Source organism: Coturnix japonica, chromosome 15 (genome assembly GCF_001577835.2).
Source record: "Coturnix japonica isolate 7356 chromosome 15, Coturnix japonica 2.1, whole genome shotgun sequence".
Classification (NCBI taxonomy): Eukaryota; Metazoa; Chordata; class Aves; order Galliformes; family Phasianidae; genus Coturnix; species Coturnix japonica.
This window is the reverse complement of record NC_029530.1, coordinates 3,597,695-3,620,384: the sequence shown is the minus strand read 5'-3', so window position 1 is coordinate 3,620,384 and position 22,690 is coordinate 3,597,695. Positions and strand designations below refer to the sequence as shown.

At 43.0% G+C, this 22,690-nt stretch overlaps 1 protein-coding gene across 3 annotated transcripts in view; it reads left to right on the top strand.

The window, feature by feature from the left end:
- LOC107321483 (transmembrane protein 132B-like) overlaps window positions 1–22,690 on the top strand; it is a 168,987-nt gene that overhangs the window by 136,454 nt on the left and 9,843 nt on the right. For all 3 annotated transcript variants that reach the window (XM_015878432.2, XM_032447854.1, XM_015878433.2), the window contains one exon: window positions 19,289–19,494. In XM_015878432.2, the coding sequence (XP_015733918.1) occupies window positions 19,289–19,494 (206 nt within the window). The remainder of the gene's footprint in view (window positions 1–19,288; window positions 19,495–22,690) is intronic.

Below are 22,690 nucleotides of genomic sequence, written 5' to 3'. Positions count from 1 at the left end.
TGTGTTGACTTTTCTATCATGGTCATAACTGCTAAACCCTCTAATGAGGGTTGTCAGGCATTTTGGATGCATTTACCTAATTCTGATCGTTTCACTGTTAATTCTGCCTTTATTGTTTCTTTTTAATTGCGGAGATATTCATATTCTTTTGGGCAGAACAGAATGTTGCATTCTTAGCCTTTTATTTCTGTTTAATAGCTAATGATTTAATAGACAATTAATGAGACGATTCTTTGATCATTGCTGTAACACCATTATTTTCAATTAAGACACAATGAACTGAATCTAATTTAAATAGAAACAGACTTTGGCTCAGTCTGTTATGTATTTATACCAAATGCACTTAGCTGGGCAGCTACCTTGGTATCATACTGATAAAAATGCTACTCGGGGGAGGCCCAACAGACAGGTGATGAGTGATTTGTCTGTAGACAAGGGATGTGAATTTCTCCTGCTTAAAGCCATATGTCCCCTCTGCCTAACAGTTTAATAGCTTCCCAGCAAGGCAGTAATTCAGCCCACATTTTTCATGGCCTACATAATTAGTGGTAAATACAATGAAACACACCCATTGCTTGACATTGCATTTACCGACCTTAGTGTGACTCACTTGATGCTGCTCAGCGGAGTTGCACTGATCTACTTGTTCAGCTGTATTGCCACCCCTGGTCCCTGCAGTTGGGCAGACACCATAATACTGACCAACCATTTTGGCTTGAAATGGCTTACGCTGTAAAAACTTGAGATGAAAACACTATTCCTGAGTCATCGAAACTCTCATGTTTATTCCATCATTGAAAAGGGATGTTTAATGTTTTTGGCATTTGAAAGAAAAGAAAGGCTTTATGATTAAGGCGCTGAAATGCTTCTCAGCATTTATTTCCATATCTTTTGCTGATTTCCTGTGTGTCTTTGGGTAAGTCAGTCATTCCTCTTGGAATCTCACTTCCTTATCTGCAAACAAGGCTGAGAAAAAAAGTCTTTCCCATCCTCAGCCTGCAAGATATAATTTTTCAAGCTACAGTTGACTCTGAATGGACAAAATCCTTATCTTCAAAAGCCCCATTTACTTCAGTGGTCTTCTGCCATGGACTCTCTTGAAGGTCTTCTCCCAAGTCTTGTTTTTCCTGCAAACCAGAACTAAATAGGGGGGTGCAGCTGAAAAGAAAGAAGTGATGGGAATTTATGAACAAGTTGCTCAGCTGTTCTGGTGCTGGGAGATAAAGGAGCCTGTAGGCAAAGTGGGATGTGCTTTTTCTAGATGTGCATGCCAAACCATGGGGCCTCAGTCTTCACAGGTGGGGAGAAAAGGCCTTAAAGAAAAGGATTAAAGCAGTTGTACCATGGCAGGGACCTCCTTTTCTTAACAGGATGTATAAGCACTGCTGAAATTTGCTGGTCTGCTACAGTGGGTTTTGCATGCTCCTCATTGGCCTTTGAGGCATTGTTAGAGAGAAATGGTAGAGATGGAGGGAGCGCCTCGGGATGGTTGTATTGCATGGAGAAGTCTGACCTGGTGAGTTTTGGCGCTGCCAGTCTTTACAGCTTCCATGCAAGGTCTTTTTGTCCCTTTAAAAGCCCAAACCACAGTAATTTCACATGAAGAAAAATCCTGAAAATCCTGAAATCGTTGTTATGTGTTAGTGAGGAACGTCAGCCACAAAGCAGCATCAAGTGAGGAAATGATATTGAGGACAGCTTCTTAGTCCAAATGTTTATCTTAGTAGTGTACAAATGAAAGGGAGACAGCTGCCCAGTTAATTCATTGTTAGATAGTAATATTTTCTTGTTCTTTGCAAGTTACACAGAAATTGACTGATGGTTCAAATTAATGTCTGCTGTAATTCATGTGGCTTCCATGTAGTTATGCCGTGGACTAATATAGCCTAATTTTATTGTAACAGAAAAGGCCCTCAATGGAACAGAAGGAAGCCAGAGGGCCTCAACCTCCTCATTTCTGCCCACCTATGCAGTGCAATGGCAACAGGCTCAATGTGCCCAAGCAGTGGCATACATTAAAACAGTGGTGCTTCAATAATATACCACGAACTCCATCTGTGCAAGAATGCACTTTTCTTGTTAGCTTGCTAGAGAAAAGCACTTCTGTGAATTATTTTTCACCTTTACATAATTTCCTGCCTAATTATAATGAAAGTCAAATTCAAACCATTCCCACCCCCTTCTTTTCTAACACAAACCTTATCTTGAACTCTCCATAATTAATGTTAAAACAATAGAAGACCTAATTTTGCTAGCAGCAGCCGGCGAGGCGTTATCTAACGTGCAGTAAAACAAGTGTCAGAAAGGCTGGCAAGGTAATAGCTGAATTAGATTGAATCTGCGCAGCGTTCTTCCCTCTTTCAGACAAAAGTAGATGAATGACTGAGGACCTTATTCAACAGCTGAGCACAGTGATCTCAAGTCACAGCTACATGGGCCATAAGGGGGAAAAAGAGGAAGGATGGTGGGGAGAGAGACTGCAGTGCTTTAACTTGATTGTGCTGAGTTTTGGGAGCAGACCCGCAGCACATTCTTAGGACAAGTTACAGAAAGAAGCAACTGCCTGCAGTTGTTAACACAATGCTTTATGCAGAAGCTCTGAAAACAAAAGCAGTACTTGTAATTTGCAAGTTCTGCAGCTGCGTTGCCATTAAAGTATGTGATCAAGAATGTAATGTTCATAAAGTGGAGCTAATCTTATTTCTCCATCTATCATATTTTTGAGTGCCTATCACTGCATTTACCTGAGAGCTTTATTTGTCGTCACTCGCTCAGAAATTAGCTCATTCTAGGAGTCCAAACTCAGTAAGCAGTGAAAATGCTCTCTTCTCGTTTATATGATGGATTTACTTTTGGTGCCAGTTGGTTTATTACACAATTCATTTTGAACTAGATCGTATTCTTTAAGTGATTTGGTTTTTTTCTTCAGTGCTGCTGAGGGATTTGAGATTGACAGCACCGGAGGGTTCACTGCTCTGCTCACCCCAGCACAGGGCCAGCTCGGGGCTGCAGCAGGCAGCTGTGCAGCTAGAAAGCTTTTCATGTGCGGGTGTTTAATTGGGTGAGTCCACCTCCGTGCCCAAGCGGTGCTTTTAATCTCACCTGATTAGTGCCACTGAATCAGTATCATCAACTCCATGAAATCAGCTGGAAACAACCTGAAGTCATTGTTGACTTCATCTCCATCCATCTTTGACAGCTGGGAGGTGATGGACTCTGCGGTCCATCACAAATCCTGAAATAATGACTCCCCCTGGTGCTTGGCCCAACCAAGATGCTTACGGCAGCAATGTGTTCCTCGGCCAATAGGAAGAATGATTTAGGAGGTGAGGATCCCACCCTGGATTTAGGTGTTTGCTTTACCTCTCTGTTTTACTCCAACCCTGCTTTGTGAAGTTGATGGTCTGTAGCAGTACTGCCACAGGGATGACCAGAATACATCAATCTCAGAAGGATTTATTGGCAAGAAACCTGCTGAAGACTGTGGATTGTCTTATTTTATACTTGTAGACAGGTTTACCTGAGGTAGGGCAATAACTGAATATCACTGAGCTGCTTGAAATGCATTAAACTTGTAATTAGAGCTTCTGGTTTCTAGTTATTCTGGCCAGAAAACAGCCCCTTTGCCCCCAAACAAAATTCATCTCTATGAGTCACAAGAGAGAGACAGCAGAATATGGCACATCTCTCAGCAATATGTCAACTGTTGAATTAAGGATTTTGCTTTTTGTTGAAATACCAGAGGTTCTGACATTTAGGTCACCAGATTCTGCTAATTAGTTTCCTATCCGGACAAAGCATGATCAGAAAAGAGTAGCATAGCCGCTTACTGAATATTAACAGATTTGTCTTAAAAAACATGCTTGTTACACAGCAACAGGTTGAAGTCTATAGTGTTCTTTGAACGTGCCAAGCTAAAACATTGGGTTTAGAATTATATTTGCACACAAAACGGCTCCATGTATAGCAATAAGGATGCCAGTGAGGCAGTGTACGAGATCACATATTGAAGAATTAATATTCTGTACACAGTACACATTGTACACAGTTTATAGCAAAATATATGTGTGTGTCTTCCTGAAGCTATTTTTAAACACAGCCTTCAAAGCCAGCTTGAGAAAACAGTGTTTAGTCTGGGAGAGGATCCGTTAAGAACAGACCATGCCGACATGTGCAATTACACAGATCTCGGCAGAGATGCTTATGGTGTCTTCCAAGAGACCAGCTGCTGCTTCAGAGGAAGAAAACAATTCTATGGCGTAGCATTTGGTTGCTCTGAGAGTAGAAATGCAAAGGGCATGGATCCCAGTGCTGGGAAACAATCATTAACCTGAACTGCGATACCGCTCAGGATCAACTCTGAATATGTTATACTAAGAGATGCACAGAGCAAATGGCTCAACAGAAGCAAATGGAGCAATAAGAGATTGTTGTTGAGAGAAAATTGACAAATATCTGGAGGCTTTTTCTCCAAGTTCTGTAGGAAATCAACCTTGCTTTATAAACTTCGATGCGGTTGGGCCATTTGAATATTTTAATTGAGGCTGTGTGAATCTCGTGGATTCTCAGGCACTTACACCTCTTGAACTGTCATTCTGACTGGGCAAATTAACTCAGATTTCCATTGTCATCATAACTGGGGCCAAAACGTGCTTCCAGCTAATGTCTGTGTGAAAGGCACTGAGGTGACAGAGGTGTTCCAGAGGGCAGAGTCTGTGAGTGCAACAACAGCCATTAGCTGTCAGCTAAGGGACAAGGAAAAAGTCCTTATCTCCACCCTCTTTGCAGAGGTCATAGTTGAGAGAAGGGATGGACAGCAAACGATGCTTTCTGGACAGCAGAGCCTTCCATTTTAGGTAAGTGACAATTTTTTGAGCACAGAGGTGCTGTGTAGCAGCAAGATGGGCGTACAATGCTGAATCTTCCAACCCTCCTAACAGGCTTTACTTGCAGAGAGCTTTGTGCTGAGGCAGCAACCACCACACTGCCACCAAAGCTTTGCAGCCATCCCCCTGGCTCTGTGGGCCTCAACTGGGTGTTGGAATGCAGCTTGAGGGTTTGTTTTGGGGTTGAATTGCTCCACATCCATGTTTCAGTGATGTGCTCCAAGATGCCACTCCCTTGAGCTACATAACAGCAGCTGAGGATGGGGCTGATGAGCCTGACACACTTGCTGTCATTTTGAAGTGCAGTTAATTCACTTGACATGAAAAGCATCTACCACTGACAGCAGCCAGCTCCCCTTCTCAGCTGTGGGAGAAGATAGTTTTGTTCTTGCTCTATTTTTAATTAACATTTTTACATTCTTACTGTACTGAACTGGAAACCAGAATGAGAACTACTTTGCCTTCATTGAAATAGCAGCAGGATGAGAAATAGACGTAGCTCAATGGTTGCATCAGTATTGGGGTACATCTATGATCGAGAGGGGAATGGGGAAAATCCAGCCGGAAGGGATGGTAGCTAAATAGTGTATTGATGAGTTAGACAAGGATGAAGGAACAAAGAGAAGTTACCAGTGGTGTTTTTTCTTCTGTTTACATAAGTACGGAGGATGGAGGTGCTTGCTGGAATGTGGCTTTGTCCTCCTCCAGTTCTGCTATGCGCTGTAATTGTGAATACCCACCAGGTTCCATTGGAGCAGTGCTGAGGGGTAATTAATTGGCAGGATTTAACCCTTTGTTTTGTGTTGTGGGTTCTTAAGGTCTGATTTATACAAATGTCATTGGACTGAAACATAAGAAGAGGGATGAAACTGTAAGGTGCATAATTCACTCCCACATCAGAGACCTGTTTCCATTGCTAGATGTGAGCTGTTACGTTTGTGTGCTGAGGTCGCAGCACAGGCATCTCTAGAACTTCAAAGTTTACACTTGTTTAATAGCAAATAGCAACTAAATCCACTATCTCTATGTTTTTCCAAATGGGGAGAAGCCAGAGCATACAAGCGTATTCTGGTCAGTGAATGAGTAACTGTTCAAAGACAGCAAAGGCAGTAAGATCTATGCTGGAAATAAGACGTATGTATCCCTGTATACAAAATCTGTGTTATGTATACAGTACAGACAGCATAATGATTATTGCTCCTGTTCTATTTTTGCTGCCATAATTATTGTGCAAACGGTCCCATTTGCAGTGAGTAACAACTGCTGCCATGCAGCCCTGTGTTAAGTCCTCCCTTAAACGTGAGTGCAGATCAGAAAGCTGTCATGAGCCAGAAAAAGGGATGTGCTGTAATCAATGAAAGACTGCTGAGCAGAGATGCATGAACTCCTTGAAGTGCCAAGAATGGGCTGTTAAATACACATATCCCTCATTGAAGAGCGTTCCTTTGAGTTGCACGCATTTATTATTTGTGGAGTATTGACGATGTACTCAGCTCTGTATAAAAAGCAGTGCGGATGCTGTGCCTATCCTACAGATCTCACAGCTGAATGAGAGCTGCACAGGGCCTGTTACAATATAGACGTTCTGGGAGGTAATCCTTTATTGAGTTACTTGTACAAATACCCAGTGCAGCTTAGCAGTGAGGAGGGAATGGCATTGCCCAGGGAACAGAGAATGGAGATCGCCCAGCAGGACTGCCAGCAAGGGGGAGTGCTCTGCTGGAGCTGCAAGGGCAGAAATGATAAGTTCCTAGCAGGAAGCATGATCTCCTATTTATATGCTGTATTTATTTGAGCTTTTCCGATTCCTGCTCCTGCAATTACTGCCTGGATTTAATTTACAACCCCTCCCCAACGACTCTTCGGTTTCCTCCTGTAAAAATAAGGGAAAATCCTTAAGACATGCAGTCCTTCCTTAGATCTCTTACACTCACCATTATCCACTGCAGAGCAAAATTAATGCAAACTCTTCCTTATTGTTTTCCTTTTTAATTCATTTCTTTCTATAGAGGCTCAGCAAGGACCAATTTTCCAAGCGAGTTTTTAATCGCCTGAGCCCAGCGTGATTACTGTCCTCCAATCTAGTTGCCATTTGATGCAATCAGCATATCAGAATACAATGATTTCTTTTTCCCCCAAAACATGAATGCTGTATGGCCAACTGATGACACTTGGCTGCATAGAAACATAGAATCCCAACAGCGCTGCGTGGAAGAAAATAACCTGATTGCAAGGACTCCCCTGGCCAAATGTGTGAAGATAATGTGAGTTTCTTTCCAGAAATGGTGTAATGCAGAGCACAAAGAAATGTATGATTCCAGTATTGAGGGTGTGGAGGCAGGGAGGGATGGGCGGAGGAGCTGGGAATGCAGCGTGCACAAGGGTTTCTCACTGCTGGAATGCTTTGAAAGGGCCTTTCAGGAGTACACGTTGCCAGGGGAGATTTTCTCTCCGTGTCTTTTTGTGCCACCCCACAAATCAAAGATTTCAATACGCCAATACTGGATAACTGGAGGCTTGAGGAGCTCCTGCCATGCAGGAGCTGTAGCCTTTTGGATTTCCCCAACCTACAGTGAGTTTAGAGTGAAAGATGATCAGTGTAAAATGAGACGATCCTTCCTTGGGCTAAAGTGCTTTACTGTTGTGTTTGTAAGCACATTGTGTACATTATAAACACCAAGGCTACATTTGCAAAATTAGTGAGTGCTGAGCGGGACCACAGTGCCACAGGCAAGGGCAAAGTAACACAGAAACAAATAAAGGATGGGGAGGGGATATCGGCTGCATCTTCCTTGCAGCAAATGCCCACAGCTGGGTGTCTCCTTGCAGCCCCTTCAGGAACAGCTCATGGGGAGGTCTGGGGAATGCCTCTTTGTCTTCTTATGCAATAAAGCCTGGGGAGGTAACAATGCAGGTACAGCTGGGTCCTGAATGACTGCATTAACCCTGAGATTGGGAAGGTTCATCCAGCAGCCTCACTGTGGAGATGCTGGGGGGCTTATCCTGTGTGCATGTTGTAGAACAAATCCATTGCCCACAACCTGTGTGACCTTCCCACTGTTCTTTGCAATGCAATGTGATTCCAACTATTTAGGTTACAGCTTGTTTGTTTTTTTACAGTGTTGTTGGTGAGTATGGTTGTCTAAAGTCTACTAGACAGCCATTTGCTGGGACCTTCTGTTCTTTGCAAACTTGACAATGTGGCTTGTTTAATCGCCTTATGTTATTATTGATATTTTCATCTTCTGTAACTAATTTTTGCTGAGGAAAAACGTATTATTGCCAACTCTGATCTCCTTAATTCTGGTAAGAAAATGCCTCCGACTTCATCCCATTTGAAGGAGACACAGATGGTTTTGTACAGGATCGTGACTCTTTGGAGAAGGCTGCTGGCATTGTGTGAGTGTCTGCAGGGTCAGGACAGGAAGGAATCCTGCTTAGTGAGACTGGAAGAAAGCTGGAAACGTGTCTGCCATTGCCTGTGTTTCAAATGATTGTTAATTTGTTAGTGGGAGTTCAGAAAGAGCTGTAGCAAGAAAAAGCTTGAGGTACCTGAAAGTGAAGGTAGTTCTAAAGAAAGATGTGACTGAACAGCAACAAGAAAACTAAGGTAAAGAAATACAAGGCATCCTGAAAAGCAGGGTTGGAAGCAGAGCAGCTCGGCCCTTCCAGTCCCCCTGGCTCAGGGTGGGACATTGGTGCACACTGCTGCAGCTGCTGTGCATGTGCTCTCTGGAAGGCAGAGGGGATGCCCACTGATGCTGCCCAGCTGCTGTCCACTGAGTTGTTCTGTTCTGGTTTTGGCTTAGGAATGCTTGCTCACTACCTTTCAGTGTTATAAAGTGTGAGATGTGAGCTGTGGAGTGCAGGCATGTTGGCTTGTCTGTATGCTCCAACAGCACAGGAAGGAGGAGTGTGTTTTAGTGATACCCGTCTGAGTAAAATCTTTGCTGGATAACCCTCTGGAATCTGGGCACTCAGATGGAAGTGGTGTGGGCTATAGATTGAGGAGGCAGCGTACAGATGCACAAGAACAGCTCTTGATGCTGGCTCAATAAGACAAACAGCAGCACTGAACATGAGTTCACTGAAATCCAGAGACCTACTGCAGACACAGTCCATGTTAGGTAACAAGGAAGACTGCAAAGTGTAGAAAAGCAAACATCTTACCACCATAGAAAAAGTGCTCTTTCCCGTTAAATCGATAGGACTACATCTCTGACCTGCATAAAACATGAGACTTTAATAGAGTTATTGCAGTAAACAGAATCTAATAGCTTTGGTAGCTACAAGATGACTTGAGAGATGCCTACTGCAGGAGGATGGCCTGCTATTGAGGTGAGCTTACGGGCAGGCAGGACTAATTTCCTTCAAATTCATGCACTCTCCCTCCTTGAAAGTTGGTAGTTCTGAAGAGAGCATGAGCTTCTTAAAGACAAGGAAGAGCAAAATAATTTAGAAAGCCTTCAGTGCTGTGCTCATAACTATAAAACCACAGGACAGCACCGGTTACCTCGGGTAGGGCATGCCAGGGACACAGTATTAGCTGCATAGGATTTGTGTTCTGTTTAGGCAGAATTGTGACAGCCACAGCACTGGGTTCTTTGTCACTATTTAATTTTGTCTCTCTGTTTAATTCAAGCGGGGAAGAAAGTGTCTTCAGAGCACAATAGCACAAAAGAAAAAGTATGCATTAAGTAGAAAAATGAAATCAGTATTTCACGTTAATTTGTAACTTGTTCTTTTTTTGGCAGCTTTAGCAAGGTAGGAGAGGAAAGGAAGATAACGACCTGGGGTTTCATGGGGAAGTAGTTTGTGCACAGAATACTTTGCATCTGATTGCTCCTATGTGGTTGTTCATCTGGTAGAACTATGATATCCCTCTGAGTAAGCCTGATTTGGACTGTCAGTGTGACTAACGTTTGCACAAAATCGATGCTAACTTCAACTACTTTTGGTAGCAGCCAGTGCAAGCAGTTCAGCTTGGGCTAAGAGATCTGAGTCAGTGATACGTGTAAGACACAGACAAATGTAATACATTTTTCCCCAAACCCAGGTGAACTACAGCTTGATCAGGTGTATTTACCAGAGCTGTAAACACGCTGTGCATTTGGACCTGGCTGATTTGTTTCCATTTTGCTTTCCAGGCCTCTTGTTCTAGGGTTATTAACTTAGACTTTCTTTGTCTCTTTCTTGGGAATTTTAACATAATTCTATTCAGGCTTAATCTGGAAGTTTTTTTTTGTTTGTTTGTTTGTATAGTTCAGCTCATTTTTCAGCTCTTAATGCCTTCATTATTACTATGTCACAACGTCAACAATTCAGCCACTAAATTTCCTATCTGCGTGCCTGTTTTCCTCAGTGTTGGAGTGGCCTGTAGCTCCGACATCACTATTTGACATGCAGTAGGGGATGCCATCTGAGGATGGGATCTACATGGGATCAATGGCAGAGGCACTGTATGGACCTATAATTGCTCAGTTCCATGCCAGCGGTTTCTAAGTGTCATTATTAAAGAAATACATGTTGGTCAAGGTAAGTAACTGTTCCCATTTTGCTCACACTTTGCTTGTACCACTGGTTGAATATACTTTCCTGTTAAGTCCATAACGTACCTTTAGGCTAGGAAAGAGAAACCACAGCTTCTAATAGAAGCACCAACTCAATGATTTCTGTGATTCCAGGGATGAATTTTTATGTTGTAGATAGCTTTTACATACACTTTTTTTTTTTGTGATGAAGAGAGTTGGTCTAAAGAAAAACCATTTCTTCATGTCTCTGTACTTTTATATTCTTTGACTGCAGCCTGTTTTTCTGTACCTACACAGCCCTAGGGGGAGATCCTAAAAAAACAACCCAAAAGAGGCAAAAATCCAAAAGTACAACAGAAAACTAACGGCGATATTCTGCGGTTTGTCATTTATCTTTCATGCATGAGTTGGAATGGCTGTTTTGGCCCAGATTTGACAGGGGAGCTCGAGAGCGTTGCAGATCTATCTTGGCATTTAGATAGAGTTCGTGAAGGCACAACAGCCGTAGATGGCAGAAAGATTGACAGGAAAAACATTTGTTCGTAGCTGGATTTTAACAGGGTCTTAGTTTGGTGAGCAAGAAGTTCAGTCCACCCAGGTCACATGGGCTTAGAGCTGTGGAGCAGTCATGTAGCTCAACACTGATCCTCCTGACAATTCAATCTCTGCCTTTAAATCAAAGTCAGTAGTAAACTATGGGATTTGATACATCACTGTTCCTGAAGAGATCTGTGCAGGAAAAGTAGGTTTTGTGTCATCCCAAACATAGATGTTTTGATGTTTGTTCTCACTGTCATTAGCATTCTCCAAAGAGAAAACTCCATGTCCTGTCATGCATTTTGCAGATTCTGGTAGTCCTTAGGTCTGCAGCCCCTTCTACAGTCTTCCTGTTGCTGTCTTGTCTTGGAGACTTGGAAATTCTGGGCCAACACCACAGCAATCCTCAGGGTTCCCCTTCTGGTCAGTGGTTTCAATAGGCTGTGTTCCCTTACTGGTAAAAAGGGTTGTGTAGGGGAGATGCCATCCTTGGCTATGCCATGGCCTCTTAACTCTGTCCCTTGCCCTTGGAAGATAGAGTAGAAAGAGCAGGTGGAGATGGTGGGAGGCTGCAGTGACCCTTCTTAGCCCTGCAGACACTTTAGTTAGAGAGCTTGTTTTCCATCTTTGGTACTAGAGATTCTTTTTCTATCAGCACAGTGGACGAACATCAGTATGACAGGCGTTTGCACCAGGCATGCTGTTCCTCTGCTCTGCACGAGGTAGCTGAGATGTGTCGCCTTCCCCCCTTGTCAGAGCGTGGATTTATTGATGCAATCAAAGTCAGACAACAGGCAGCAACAGGGCACACTTCACCTGAGTGTTCTCCCCAAACAGGGCTGCTCCTGGTTTAAGCCCTGCAGGATTTGTCCTGTTTCATTCCCTGCACCAGAGGGACAATTCCCTCCTCTGCTGCTGCAGCTGGAGAACACAAAAGCAGATGCTGCTGTGATCAGATTGTTATACTTGTAACTCATGAGCTGTGTAACCCCACTGTGATTCAGAAGCATTGCAACCGCTGTCCCTGGGTGGGTGGCAAGAGGTGAACTGTGCCCTGAGGCACCTTCTGGTTTGGTTCCTCTGATCCCTCTGCATGTGAGCTTCCCTTGTTCCTGACTTCTTGGGCCTCTCCACCTGCTCTGGTAAGGAACCTCAGCCAGGAGTGGGAGGGATAGCAGGGCTATAAGGCAGCGGGTTATGTAAGGATCTCTTTGCAAGAGACTCCAGCTGACTGAGGTGCAGCTCTTGTATGTATGGTGTAGTAATTCCTTTGAATTTTTATGGAGAATTTAAGTTTCTAATTTAAGGCTGTGTCACGACTGAACCATGCCATCTTTAGCACAGTCTTACAGACTTGTTTACGTACCTAAGCAAGCAAATCCAGTGCTTTGCATTAAGGAGTTAAGCTCAGTCTCACAGTTGTGTCATTCTGACAATAAAGAGAGATGAAATATTTTCTCTGACAAAATCTGCTGTGTCACTCAGTCACCTCCTGACAATTTCAAGAGCCCTGAGACTGTGCACTTGAATGGTAACCTACCTGCATTTTTGATACACACAGACTCTGTTCTTTCTAGTGCGCTCACCCTGAAGGACCTCCCTGGTTTTCCTTCTATGTCTGTCCCAGAGCTCTCCCTGCAAAGCACCGTCTGCAGGAGCACAGCTCAGCAGTGTGCATTGCACAGCCACACCAGCACAGCAACTGGGATGCACAGGGCAGGTGCTGTATTGCTGGAATACCATGGGACGAGTGATCTAGCAATGTCTAGAGACTGTTTGTACATGTGTGAGGATCTTGCACCATCCTTGTATGTACCGCTCTAAACCTGGTTCTCTGAACAACACCCAGCTGTATCCCTATGGCTTTTTCCACTTACTGCATAGGGAGATCTGTCTCTTAATGCTGAATTTCTGCATCAACCTGTATTAAATGTATTAAGCAGCCTGGTAAGAGGGTAAATATGTATATATGTATACGACCAGAGAAGGAAGACAATCTCTTAGCTCTTGGCTTTCCCTCTGGACAATTATATTGAAGCTCTTGGCTGAGTGAAAATGGTTTAAGGGCAGTTTTTGTTGGCCGTGTTTGCTGTCTAAATATCCTCTTTTCCTCATTTTTCCTAATTAATGAATTATTTGTTGCTCAGAAACTAAAAGCTAGCAGGGAAGACTTATGAATGTAGATGCACTAAAATCTAGGCATAGGACCAAAGCTTCCTTTGCAAAATAGAAGTGTACTTCTGTGTATTTAAGAACTCCTCTTGGATATTTGTTTTTCTGGTTTTCAAATGATTCTTTAGGCTAAAAAAACGGTGTATCCTTTCATGACTGGTACAAGATTAAAGGCTGCATTGGTGTGGCCAATATTCATGATGGAGCACATCACTCTGAATACTACATTACGCCTGTAAGCTTTGTTACTTACTCTGTTTGTCTGATGGACTTGTGGCTTTATGGTGCTGTTGTAGTTGCCATATATTCAAATCCCATTCCAAGGGAAGGGGTGCAGGTGTCCTTCAGAGGCAGAAGCAGCATATGGGTTCCTTTTCCCTATGGAGCAGTCCAGGAGCAGCACAAAGATGGGGCATGCGGTCCTGGCCCTGCAATGAAGTCCTTCTGTTCCAGCATCATGTTGCTGTGCAGTGGGAGGTCCGGGTGCCCATGTCCTACACCAGGGCTCAACATACTGAGTGTCCTCCAGCTTCCTGCTGTGTTGTAGCACCTATGAAGCGCCTGTGGGAGATGGGGAAACATGGAGGTGACCTGCATTTGCCAGGAGTGAGAAGAAAGCAGCAGGCACAGTAAGCTTTAGCAACTGCAGCTGACCTGCAGGTTTTGTTGCTTTTTCTTTCTAATAACAAGTTCTTTGGAAACCTTTATTTTCCCTCTTCAAATTTCATTGGGAAAATTGAAGGATATGCAACACATGAAATTGAATGAATACGCATGTAATTGTTTCTTTTTCTTTTAATTTCATGGAGCCTTAGATCTTAAATTTCAGTCACAGGGATTAGAGCCATGAATCTGAACAATAAGTTTACTTAGTACACAGAAGATTACTTTTTAAGCCCATTATTTTACAAAGAACTTCAGTGCAACTGCAGTACTCTGTGTCTGCCTAAATATTCTCCCCTCTCACTCTTCTCAACGATGTGCAAATTACTGTCAGCCCAAAACCCCATTTGTGTGAGTAACTCAAGTGAAGAAAATAAAGAAGAAAAAAAGAAACCACTGAGGGAAAAAAAAAAAGAAAGCAGTTTATAGTTCAAACACATGTGTTAGTCTCACCCAATGAACAGCTTCTACAGAGCAGGTTCAGTGCTATAGATTAGAATTGGTGCAAGAAAGTGCTGGCACCATATTGCTGGGGTTTCACCAGGTAAACAGCTCTTAATCCCTCCTGGGACTCCAGCTGATGAATATGAAGCACATGGATGTTTACTTAAACTACCAAGTGTTGGTAATGCTTAATCTGCAGGCGTTTAAGGATCAAATACTTAAGCTAAAGACACCTCATACAAGTATGTGCTTAGAATTTGTGCCTGTTAGAGATGCTTTATTTCAGTGTAAAGAATGAAGATGTCTGTCTAGAGATGAGCATGGCTGGCTGGGAAGGCTGCTAGCCCAGGAGCAGCACTGCTTTGGGTGACAAGACAAGCAGAAGCCAAGCTGACTTGTGTACCAGCCTGCCTGAGCAATAGAAACTAGGGGAGCAAGGATGGAACAACTTGCATAGCAAATGGACAAAGGTATCAAGGGTGGACCAACCACTATTCCAGGTACTGCAAGCAAAGATGTTCCAAAGATATCATCTTAATCTGCCCACTGATTTCATCTAATGAAGATGATCTCTTTTTTTTGTGATCTGTACAAAGTGGTGCTGAATCACAGGGGAGAGCAGAAACAGTCGCATTTAATTCTGAGAGAACTCCTCAGATTTTTTGTAGAGAAAAAGCAGATAAAAGCTCAGCTGATTAGTAAAGGGTCTTTGCACATGGAGCAGAAACCATGTTGGCAGGAACCATGTACTGCTATTAGCTGCCCCTAACCGCTTCCAGCATTCACTCCACAGAATCAGTGAGAACGAAATGCCAGAGTGTCTGCCCATCTTTGCAGCTGCACAGCCACTGTGAATGCACAGCGGTTATTACTGAGCCTGAATTATGTCGGGCCAAGGAGCAAGCTGAAGCCTGAAAGCACATCCACCTTTCTCTGGTCCTCCTCTTTTAACCTGTGCACCCAACAAACTTATCATCTCCAGCAGGAACGCCCCTGCATGGCATGCTGGAAAGTGAATGAGAGCAGCTGCTCTGCACCTGGGACTGAAATCTTGGCAGATCTCATGTGTTGTTTAATAATTTTGCATAGATCAACAGTTTCTGAATAGTGCTCACTTCATTCAGTACAGCAGGTTTTTAAATTCTCATTGTACGTTTATGGATCATTGCACCTTTTCTAAGCCACAGCAATTGTCTCTATTGTGAAACCAAAATGTTAATGTCTTCCATGCTGTCCTTCCCTCTAGTTCAGTGCATTTCAATGGGGGTTAAAAGGTAAAAGCACTCTGAAACTTCAGATAGGCACTGACATCATTGGAAGCTACACCTAATCTCATCTCCCTCCTTCTGTCCCTCCCTGTCAGTAAACAGTGACATCTAGAGAGAAATGAAGCTTCTTTAATGAAACAATAGAGTGTCACTAATTCTGTTGTGCTAATTGCTGCTGAGCTTGCATTGAAATGGTCTCACGTTTTCCATGCAGAGCTCTGTGCAGCTGTGTGACTGAGCATCCCCTCCAGAAGCCTATCACACATCCCATCACATTTCTGTGCTCTGTTGCTCATGCAGCACTTCATTTGTCATGAAGTTTTCCAAATCTTTGGTTCCATGGACAAAGGATCTTCCTTTCATTCCAGCTTCCAGCTGCCCATCGCTACACTTCAGAGCATAAACTACAGTTTGTATTTTGTACCAGTGTCATAAGTAGTCTTCAGAGTGAGCCCAATCTGGCAAATGGAGTTATGGATGATGTTGTCTGTATCTGACAACTAAAGAAATAAAACATGGGAAATCTCTCGGGCCCATCTTGACCCCTGTAAGCTGGTAGATGGGAGAAATTTCATTGTAATGATATTTTTAAGTGTAGCTATTGGAGTGCACTGAATCACGCTGCTTGTGTATTGTTTATATGTGACATTATTACTCACTGCTAAGATGAAAAGCAAACACATACACCGCATTGGGGAATACTTGATTGGAACTCTTGCAATTGTTTCTAAGTAGGAAACAAACTTCAGATCATATCTCAAGGGATTCTCACGGCCAACCCTTGTATCTGAACTTACAGCAGCTATTCCAGAGAATAGTACTTGGAGAACTGTTACACCTGTCTCTCAGTCTCCCTATGCAATGACCTGTGAGCTGAGGATGATGTGCAAGATTTTGATGGAAAGCTGTAAAAATTAATCACACAGCAAGCTGATTTGTTTTCCTGTCAGTTCCCATCTCCTCTGTTTCACCTGTTCCCCCAAAGAGTATGTAAACCTGCACTGACCCTTACAGGGAACGCTTTCCCAATTACTCTTTGGATTGCCAGAGCTTGATGAGGCCCAAACAAAGCGGCTGTGAGAGGCAGTGCAGGGCAAACCGTGCTTCTCACAATTACCTGTGGGAATTGCAGCCAACCACCTGCTTCAAAGCCCAGAGGGGTTAATTGCAGCCTTCTTTCTCCTGCCCTGCACACAGAGCAGATAGCCAGCTGTCCTGCACACAGCACTTGCTGTCTTTGTCTTGCAGTTGACAGTGGCAGACAGTTTTACAAAGCCTCTGCCCATTTTAGATTAGGAGCAGTTTGAAGTTCTATCCATGCCACCTTCTCACTGTGTAATGCCTGCATTAGACCAACCAAGCCTTTCCCACTTGCTTCCCTCAGAAGCAGCATCTCAGCAGCGACTTATGGGACTGCCCCAGCCCCAGCAGCAGGGACACGCTCTCCTCCAGAAGCACCAGGATAACAGGGGACAAAGCCAAGAGAAATCTTTGCTTTATCCCTTGGCCTCCTATATGCCAGCGGGGCTTGCATTGAGTCCCCAAAGCTCAACGCGTTTCTCATTCCGTCTTCAAATCTGAGGACTGGCAGGATGCTGTGAGCATCACATCGCAGCTCTTGTCTCAGATCTGGACAAAATTAACTCTTTGTGCAAGGAGCCAGAGCAAGCTTTGCCTGGACGAACAGTGGCTGTGATTTCACACACCACATCACAGACTAACACCTGGATTCAAAGGTTTTTCTCACCCTTACGTCCACAGTCAAACATAATTTGCTTTTAAATTCCTAGTAAGCCACACAGAAACACAAACTCTAGACAGGGAACTGAAACAACAACTAGATCTCTGTTCAAATTGTCTTACCAAGACTGGATTATTTTCTAGAAGATATACTGAAGTGAAACAAGTGTGTACGAGAGCATCAGGTGTACTTCTACAGCACAGGTGGATGTATAGATGTATACTTACCTCTTGGTCTGTATGTATGTGAATGCATGGCTCTGTCTGTATGTAATCTGTGAAATGTGTAAGCCAAGCCTGCTGATATTTTTACAGCTACAATTAAAGTCCATCTTTCTGTTCCCCAGTTCAGAGCCTTGCCTCCTTGCTGACAAAAATCCAAGGTCTTTTTAAGCCACTACAAAGAGTAACCTAAAATATCAGCTGCTGTCTTGTCAGGTATTAGTTATTCCCCCGATCAGGCCTTGGTGTTTATCCCTCCCTCTTTGGGTTTTCCTAATTATTTCTGCCTTGTTTTAATTCTCAGAAAACTCCCTAGATGTGGGGTTTATGAGTTAGAATCTCAACTGCTCATTCAATTAATGGGCTTGATTAACGTGCTTCAACTTCCCAGAGACACTTGTGACACATTATGAGGGGGAAACAAGGATTCCGAGTATGCTCCATCTCATTTGTGATACTCCTGAGACTGGAATCCATTAGAAGCTCTTTTATCAGATAGCTAGAGTTTATTTCTCATATTTAAATTTCTTTTTTTTTTTTTTTAATTGCTGCATTTATTCAGCATTGATGTGGAAGGATCATTCTCTCCTAAAGTGACTTAGGGTCCTGTGCTCCTTAGTTTGTAACTTGGGTTACTTTGCAAACAAGTGATTCTAGTATCAGTATATTGATTAGAATCTGACAAGCTGATGCGAACATGGCGTAAGTGGAGGTGCAGCTCTTTTGCTTTATGTTTGAGTATCTTATACAGAGAGAAAGCCACCACACAGTGAGCTTTCCTATCAAGGCTGTAAGAAATTAGGATATTCTGTGCTTCTATGAACTCCATGTAACTAGAATTTAACCCCTGCTTTAGCCAATAACCCTTCATATTTTTGTCTGACACTGCACAGTACTGGTGGTAGGTGGATGGTTGGACTAAATGATTTGAGAGGTCTTTTCCAGCCATAATGATTGTGTTATTCTATATCTGAGCCTCAGTGCAATGCAATATGGAACAGTCCTGATGAGAGAATGGAGCCCATTTCAGTGACAGAACCACCTCGTGTGACTCAGAGTGCAGACGTGTAATGAATACACATACATAGGCATGTATATATACATGAATATGCATTTATATAAACTCAGTACGCTAATCTAAATGCATGCATGGTCTAAAAGTATCCATATACACACACGCATGAGAATATAAAAAAACATGCTTTACCAAGAAGTCCCATCCTTCCTGGATGCAAGTCAAATGCACTGCTATGCCAGATTCCTTATATAACGATTCCATATAACGACACACAGCCACCATGAATACATTCTGCTAAAACAATTACAGAGAAGTTCTAAAAATTAATGCTTCTGCTGCACTTTTGCTCACGAGCCATACGGGGAGCTTCTGCCTTTCAGTATTACAGTGCTCAAGGAAAAAGAAAAGGATTCTATTTTACGGTTCTTAGTCAGTCTTTTTCTTACTAACATATGGCCCCATTTTTCCAGGTTCTTTAAGCGAGTTGTAAACATAAACTTTGATGCATATGGAGTTTGATTCATGAAGAGTTTAATTTGCCTGGTATAAAAGATTCACGTAGGTTATATAACATCATGAAATTATTTTTGTCGTTTGAGTAGGCTCCATTGAGGAAGGCAAAACTGTTTCCCTGGCGTCCTTTTATCACTGTTTGCTACTAATTAGAAAACTGGAAAGACAATAAGCATGATTCGCATTATCTGCATTGTCTTTGGGCTGATGCGCTGTTCCTTGTGCTTCCTCAGGATCTTTTATGCACTTCTCAATTAATCTTTTTATTATCTTTTTTTTTTTTTTTTTTTAAAGGTTTCTGACAGATGTGACTCCGTCTTCGTTAATGGCAAGGAAATGAAAAGCAAAGTGGATACTATTGTTAACTTCACTTATGAGCATTTTACCACCCAATTAGAAGTGACGGTCTGGGTTCCGCGCCTACCGCTGCAGATTGAGATCTCCGATACGGAGCTCAGCCAGATCAAAGGCTGGAGGATACCCGTCACCTCCAATAAGAGGTATGCATGCAGCATTAGCACCAGCCTGAGCCTCTGGTTTTAGAATGCTTCACATTTTTAGTGTTTCTCAGAATGTAAACCCTCCTGTTTGAAATGAGATCTATGTTCTGTCTTTGCCTTCATTACAATGCCCAACAATGGTATAAGCAGGCTACATTTTACCCTGACTTGTATAGTTCAAAAGCCAGTGGCTGTGCTTGGAGCAGTAATCAATTCTATGCAAACTCAGGACATTGTATCACAAACTCCAGTGTGCAAATCTGACAAAAAAAACAACCCTAGACCTCTGTCAACCCCATATACAGAAGTTTAGTGATGTTCAACACTAACCAGTGTATGTGGCTGCATAAAAGAAGGCAAGGGAAGAGTCAGGCATTGAGTCACTGAGCAATCGCAGCTTGGATGTTGCACAAGTCCAAGTCAGCCTGTGCTCTGCAGGACTCAACCTGGGCATGGTTCAGAGGACAGCTTACACCAAAAAACAAAGGGCACCTCACAGATCCAGAGGATCTCCCTTCTGTTCTCCATTTGACCTTGGCAGCCCCATATTCATTATTGTAATGCAGCATCCAGCTCCCCTAACAAACACCCTACAAGCTCTTTATTTTTCCTTAGCATTACTTGGCATTTCCAAATTCCAAAGCAGCAGCAAAAGTACACTTTGCACAATACTGTTTCTGTTGCACTCTTGTATTGCCCTTTCTACTGCACTGACTTTTCTGATTGTAACAACAATACTTAATATTCACAAATTCAAAGCAGAATAATGGCTTCTTAACAGCCATTTTCAGAACCTGCTTTGACCATGTTTCAGGTCTCCACACACTCTCACTGTCCCATAGCTTTGCACCGTACGTGGTTAGGCACTCAAAAACAACACGTAAAGACTTGAAGGCAAAATTCTACCAGGACACGCATGGATTGAAAATGATGACTATGAAACCAACTTACATGGATTCTAAGCTCGGTTCTCTTACCCTCCCCTACTGAAAATATCCATTCTGGTAGAATAGATGAAGAACTTCCAGGAATGTGACTGTATTGGTGGGTTTCAGGAGAAGTTGAGAAATGGTGCAGGGCACCAAGGCATGGCACCAAATCACATTTATAGTACAGTGGGAAAGCATTTCTGGCTGCAGCACCAGGAGTGCTAAACACTGTGGCAATGTAGCTGAAGCACTCAGTTTGCCCAGGAGAACATCTCCGCTACTGAAGAGCCTTACAGAGCCCGGATAGACCACAGTGGAGAAGAATTATCTAACACTTTATGAGAGCATAAAACTCAGGGTAATAATATAGAAAATGTACAAGAAACTCAGGTAATGAGCTCGGAAGAAAGAGACTGCCTTACCTCTTGGCTATGTGGATGTTTTTTCCAGCTATAACAGAAGAATACACAATGAGGATCTGATGCAGAAGAAATGTGTGCTTGCTTCAGTGATAAAGGCCAAGTTGCTGCCTGTGGAAGGAAGAGATGTGCTAGGCAATGAATGAACACACACCAGCTGCTTACAGTCTTGCTGAACTTACCTCCTGCATGCAGCGTGCCTGGTGATGTAACACCTCCTTAGGCACAACTCCTGTCAATGCCAGTGGGGATTTCACTGAGTAAATGGCTGCAGGATTAGGCTGTTGGTATTTATTGCAGGAGTAAACTTCCAGCAGAAAGCTCAGCAAGTCAGACTTTCAACTCTGGTTAACAGTCGTGGACATTCTGACTTTAAATCCATTACACAGAGTGCTGGAAATTTACCCCCTGGTGCCTAGTCCTGATTTATTTGGCCAGCTGAAATAAAGACATGGTCTGAGAGCCTGCTCTGTTTGCAAGCTGGCAAGCTATGGAAGCGTGCTGCTGCTCACATTGCATCCCAACTGCTGGCATGGCTCTGGCAGGCATTTGCTGTCAAGGGTGGGGAGTAGAGACTTGCTTGTACCATTCCCAGAACTGCAGCTGGTAAGTTTATGGCACTATGTGTCAGCAATCCATGCACTTATGAGCTGGAAATAATGTACCCCTTATTTTATGCAATGTTCATTTGTTTTCTTTTTTTTTTTTAAACTTTGTGGGAATATTATAAATCAACAAGCAACCTAGCACTAGCATTAGCTCTGCTCAGTCTGCTATTTACCTTGTACCTGAGGTTTTTACATTTCTTTTATTTTTAGATCTGGCTGGATTTTAGCTGAGATTTAATGGCTTTTCTTCTGTTATTTTCTTCGGGTTTTTCTCTTTGATTTTCAACCTACCTCATTCCTCCATCTCTTTCATAAGTGCTTTCTTTCCTAATGCTCTGAGCAAGGGGAGGAAAAGCAGATGGAAGTGAGCTATGTGGGTGTGGTGAAGGGTCCTTGAGCCAGCACGGGCTCACAGAATTACTCCTGCTTGTAATGGGCTGCAGAGAAGCTCACAGTCGTAGCAAACAGATGTATGTTTAAATTAAAGTCAAATACTGGAATGGAGAAGAGGTCCAGCCAGATTCTGCCAGTCTAACAAGGACATTTACTTTGATTCCTCATGCATCTGAAAAATAATTATCCTCTTCCTGAAGCTCCTGCTCTAGTTCTATGCCCAAGACATTTATGCATGATGAATGGCTCTTAACTTGCGTTAATAGGAACTGCATGGCTAAAGCCTCACAGAACAAGCTAGAAATTTAATTTAAGTACTTGTTTGCAACTGGAATAGCGCTTTGTTTTTGTGAGGCTCCCAGGGAAACAGACATCACACAGCAGGACTCCAGCATATGCTTCAGTGTCGGGCACATGGTGTGTTGGACTTGTACCAGCATCTGGTCACTGAGCAGGAGCTAATAAAGCCTTTACTAGATCATGGTGACTGGAACCTTCACATCACATAAACCTCTACGATCTATTAAAGCCAAACATGGCAATCCTTATGAAAGGCACTCAGTTGAACTCACGGTGATGTGTTTGGTGGTGAGTCAACTTCAGTCCTGTCTGCTACTGGAGATGAACACAGGAAGATCAGCTGGAATGAAATTAATGGACAGGAAGTGCTTAACTGGACCTCATTGTGAGCGCTGTCACCTGGAAACGAAGCCATCCTCTTAACGTGAATCAAGCATCTCCCACTAAATCACCTTCTACTGGCTTGAGTTTTGTGTTGAAATAGATTGTTTTTCGGCTGGGGGTGTTGCACATTCCTTTTCAACACGTGACTCTTCTCAATGGGTAT